The sequence below is a fragment of the Carex rostrata genome, chromosome 11, assembly GCF_964058835.1.
Source record: "Carex rostrata chromosome 11, lpCarRost1.2, whole genome shotgun sequence".
NCBI lineage: Eukaryota > Viridiplantae > Streptophyta > Magnoliopsida > Poales > Cyperaceae > Carex > Carex rostrata.
The window spans coordinates 13,600,875-13,606,375 of record NC_135928.1 but is presented as its reverse complement, the minus strand read 5'-3'; the positions used below and the strand labels follow the sequence as shown (position 1 = coordinate 13,606,375).

General features: G+C 36.3%; 1 protein-coding gene across 1 annotated transcript; it reads right to left on the bottom strand.

Annotated features, from left to right (window-relative positions):
• Positions 1-325: 325 nt before the first annotated feature.
• Positions 326-4,378, bottom strand: LOC144561894 (rhomboid-like protein 19). Its single transcript, XM_078310999.1, has 8 exons — positions 4,067-4,378; positions 2,908-3,032; positions 2,759-2,819; positions 2,487-2,653; positions 2,260-2,374; positions 1,966-2,168; positions 1,331-1,441; positions 326-697 (listed from the first exon to the last, which is right to left on the bottom strand). The coding sequence occupies exons 1-8, from the start codon at positions 4,112-4,114 to the stop codon at positions 583-585; spliced, it is 945 nt and encodes a 314-aa protein (XP_078167125.1). The 5' UTR covers positions 4,115-4,378; the 3' UTR covers positions 326-582.
• Positions 4,379-5,501: the final 1,123 nt, after the last annotated feature.

Below are 5,501 nucleotides of genomic sequence, written 5' to 3'. Positions count from 1 at the left end.
TATATATGATATGATATCCATCTCAGTCCTAAGCTAACCTCACCCATAATTTATAATTATAATTTACTTCTACCAGGATGGCACCAGGTCCAAATAAATAAATGTTCTCTCAGAAACCAAGATAACAAATGAAGATGCAGAGCACTGTTTTCCTTTCAACTTAGGAAGCTCAAGTCAAAAATCACCGATGGATTGGTGGACTTAGTTGAAATATCAAGACATGCACATTATATATCTAAATTCTAAAATCAAAACCAACCAACCCACGTATGCACACGCACTTGGATAAAATTAAAACAAAAAGTTGCTTATCTTTGCGCTAATATGCACTGACTGACAGAAATCTACTAGAGCTGACATTAATTATTCTCAACAACATAATTCAATATGTATCCTTTAAACCTTCTTTAAAGATTAAAGTAATGAAAATATATAAAAAAACAAAAGAAGTCACATAGAGATCAACAAATAACCCTTCTCAACAGATTGGCCACAGCCATAATTCCCAAATAGAAACCGGAACTGAATAAAAATAAATCTTGCTAAGTCAATGAGAACATCTCAGAAATATAATCTGGGCTCTTAAGCATCGGTATCATGACTATCATCCTCACCACGAGATGTGACTTCTATGGCCCCTCCTGTAGCTGCTGCATTCTCGCCTAACCTCTGCTCTAGTGCCTTCTCACCTCTTTCCCTGCACATCAAGTCAAACAGCATAAACAATATATCTTGAGAATTAGGTATTCTAATATGATTTTTGTAGTTGCAAACATACCAATATCTTTTAACTTTGCAAATAAGGCCAACTTCTTTCACTTTGCAGGTGAGACACCAACAATTTCCGGTTTATACCAAATAAAACCCAGTTGTCAGGTTAGGCTGACAGGTAGAACCATGCCTAAGAACTTTGAACAACACTAGCTTCAAGTTTCAAATGACCAGACAGTATTAATTGAGCTGCATCCTGATTTAACAGTCGACTGTTGCCTCAAAATAACAAAATTTACTCAGTGTCATAGTCGCACATGTGAAAGAAGTCTTTCACAATATAATAAGTACTCTGGTGTTTTTATTGTAAAGAAGAAGAAAAACAGAAATAAAAGCCTATATGATACAATCTTACTACTCAGGAGCCAATATACTTGGCAACAGAAACCCAACATACTTGCCTAAAAAGAGTACCAACTATTAGCATTTTGTAATCCCCAATCTCAGCTGAAAGCACATGATTAACTAAGACTTCTAGACTGCTTGTTCTCTGGAAGCCCAACTAAAAACTTCTTAAACAATTTTAGTAATTAAAAGTGAACAGAAGAAAAGGAACTACCTTCTCCTGGAAGCCTTTGAAGGGTCAGAAACAGGTAGAGCCTGATGACTAGCCCTAGATCTTGCGCAGCATAGCTTGTCAAATACATTCGCAACCGGCTCTGTAACTGGTCTGACATATTTATTGGGAAAAATGAAAATAGATGAGCAATAGAACCATATTTTACAAAAAGAATAATCAACATAATTATGGAAGGAAAGAATCAATGCATGTGCAGCAGCCTCAACGAGCTCGTATGTGTCATATAGGCCTCTGTACTCGCATAACACATGACAAATACCAAACTTAAGCTGTCAAGCAGGAACTGGTGGTTAACTGCTTATGAGTGTGGACCATTGTCAACTGCAAGTTATATCAGTATAAGTTAAGTGGCATCCAATTGCACTCTTGGACGTAAGGCAACTGGAACATTAATTTTGCCTGATTGCAAAATTCCATACTGCTTAACTGAACAAGCAACGGCTTACTTGGACTAATGTGTCGCAACATTATAAAATTTGTGGATCTGGTACATTTGCACACTGTCAAGTTTAGCAGTGAACCATAACTGAAATCTTTCATCCCAATTAACCTGCTCATCAGACTACAATCCAGTTGGCCAACCATATTATAAAGTTAAGATTTAGATTAAGTACCGCATGAAGTCTGGGAAGAAGCTGGGGAAGGAGAAATCATCACTAGCATCACCCTTGAGGCCGGTCAAGGGGTTCTTTTGGAAGTACCGTAAGTATAACCAGCCCACATACGTCCCAGCCACTAGAGTAGGTAAGAAGTTAACTGATTCTACTACTATGAATGCCATGACTGTTGAGAATACAATCACAAATAGCGGCATCCACTGCAAACTCCAAGAATATTTGATAATTACTAAACCAAAACAATTGAGTAGCTACATATGAAAATTCACTAAGATGAAGAGAAATGAATACTTTGGCTTTGATTTTCCAGAAGAAACACATGGGCAGCTCTAGGTTTGGTAAGATCTGTTTCAATGCCACAAGGAATCCAGCAAGCACCCCATGGAAGCCCGACAATGGTGTCGTACTGTCAGAAAACAGAAGTACAAGTTATTTAGGACTCATATTATAAGCAGGTTATCAATACATATACAGTACCAGTTTTATGGTATTTGTAAAGCACAAGCAGGTCTACTTACAGGAAGCTCTCTTTGCCGGTGATGTAGTAAAGAGCGACGGCAATAACAAAGGCTAAGATAGAGGTGATAAAATTGACAAGGATGATGAATTTGAGTAACTCCTTGCGGCCCCACACTGGCTCTATATCCTTTCCACAGAAAAGAAGCCCCAGCGAACTCCCTATTGCCTAAGCCAAGAAATAAAAAAATAATATAGAAATCAAGAAAACAAAATTCTAATCAAGCAAAATTTTGAAAATGCAAGAGTAGCTGGGCAGAGTTGTGTTGCCTACCCCAGGAAGAACTTGCTCAATGTAACCGGCAGTGAACAGCGTCCAGACAAATGGTATTGTCCTGTCAAATTTGGACCAAAAAATCTTCAAATCAGTAAAACTACATATTTAAACTAACCATTTTGAACAAGAGGGGCAGGGGTTAGTACTTGGCAGGAATAATGGCTAGGTAGTTAACTGAACCAGGAATGAGCTGGAGCAATGCATAACCACCGATCAATACTACCACACCACCTTTGCATGTCTTTGTGAACCCTTTGCCTGGTGCTACCACCTACATTGATTATATAGTCTCCATTTAAACAATCTTAATGGAAAATAAAGAGTACAAGCAGGTGCTTTGATTTGTATTAAATTGTCATTAGAAATGTTTTGACATGGTATTAGGCTACTGATTTAGTCACTCTAATCAAGTGAGGAGAAAATATTTATCATCAAATTGCACAACACCATGCAAAATTGTAGTGAAGTTTTTCCGAAAAAAAAGAAAGAAAGAAGGTATAATGAAGGTAGAACTCCATATTTGAAATATGCGTGCAAAGTTATGCCAGATCTAGTAGAGAACAGAACAGACATAAAGAAAGACAGCAAAGGTGAAAATGCACTTATAATTTTCTCAAAATAACTTGTGGTTAAAATATGATAATTTACAGTTTTCTGATAAATAAAAATCCACTCGTTATCTATATATATATTTTTTTCCTTTCATGTAGTTCTTTTGGTTATTTGATAAATTACGTGATTTTTCAAGTGTCATTTGTAAAAGTCTTTTTGTGAAATTATTTTAGTAAGTGAATTAATGTAGGTGAGGTGAGACGTCCTTTTCTTTTGTATGCAATTTTTCATTGTTAGAAAAGTGGAAATTAAAAAACTATATATACAATTTGTATGATTTAGATCTAATTTTAGATCATATAAATTAGGGCACATGTTTGTTTTAAACTAAATGGATCCCACCTTGATAGGTTTAAATCCGAATTTTAGAATGTGAAATAGGGTGGCAGTTGAAAGTCAACGGTTTGGAATAGGAGTAGAAAGAAGAGGAAAAAGAAGGCTAAATGGATGAAGAGGTAAAACCACCGTAACAGACAGATAGAGATGCATTTTGTAAGGATTGTAAGGACTGAACGAAGTGGATTGGGAGGTGGAGGTGGAGGTGGAGGTCAAAGAAATCAGATCAGATGAGAGAAGAGAAGAGGCATTAGCATATTAGCATATTAGCATATTAGCATATTAAGATTTAAGAGTTAAATAAAAGCATTAATTGAGTTGAAAGTAAATTAAAATTGAGTTGGAAAAGTGACCGACCGGAGTGGAGGAAGGTTGGTCGGGAGAAGGTGCCGCACCCTCCATCATGCCTTCTCTTTTGGAATCGTAGATCTACCGAGTAACAATGAAGAGGGAGGGAGGGGAGAGAGAGAGAGAGAGAGAGAGAGAGAGAGAGGTTTGGTTCTCTATCTACTCTCACAATGGGGAATTGGGGATGGGGATTGCTTGATTTTGGTGTTCTCCAATCTAATTAGTTCCTTTCCGTGCCTTGCCTTGCCTTTGGGTCAAAGTCTTCGAGTTAAAAGGGGTGGGTCCGTGGGAGGGATGTGTAGTAGTTGTGACACTGCTCTCAGCTCTCAGCTCTCAGCTCTCAGCTCTCAGGTAGTTGCCTACCCGGCCCCGCTGTCAGTTGTTACCAAGTTAATTAAACTGGAGTCCGGAATCCGGATCCGTAGTAACTCTAATTTTGACTTTATATACATTCAAAATTAGGCACGACTCCACTACTGTTCAATGCAATTAATATCATGAGAAAATAACTTTCTTTTTGCAAGTTTCTACCAAGAAAGTAAGTTTGTAATATCCTGGAACATTACAGGGACTAAATCAATAAAATGCATTCAATTGACTAATTTTATAGAGAAAATTTATAATATAATTAACAAGGAGGAGGAGGATGTAATTTTCCCGTGATAATTAATACATAAAAAGAAGATTGAGATTAAGAAGGCGTAGCCAAGTCTTTTGTTGCTATACAGAATATGGTGTTCTGTGCAGCTCATTTGCAGCCAGCCAATTGATACGATTCGAATTGACGGTCCGGATCTAAACTCATAAATTGAATAACTTTAGGAAATCCGAGCTCGCTAATCGCTGCCTTAACGAGGCCACAAAGTGGAGTCGTTATTAATTTCCTCTCCGTTACTACGAGTGATGGATAATTCATAATTGGCTATCTATGATCTATCTTACAATTTATCTATTCACTTTATTGTAAAAAGTATCGGTAGTCTCAGTGTACATTTTCCGACATTTGTAGAATACCAATAAACCCTTTTCTATATAAAAAAGTATCTGTGTACACTTTTGGGTTTGTGAAGCAGGGCTGAGGCCTTTTCCTAACAATTAAAGAAAGTGATGGTTTATCTACCCACGAAACGCGATATGTTGATTAGTCAACGAGGGAAGGAGAGAGAAACTATTATTTTTATGGAATCATCCACAATTACTCAATTTTTTTTTATCTTAACCTTCATAACTGATGTCAAAATTCATTAAAATTAAAACAATATAATTTCGGTGCATTTTATCATATATTCTATATTAAGCTTCATGTAATTAATTAAGCTTTTCAATTTTTTATTTTTAAATTATATCTATCATTCTAAATTTAAGTTCTAATAAAGGTTTTTACTGTTATCAGACTGTCACATAAATTTGTCATTAGCATATCCATTATTTTCAAACCTTATTA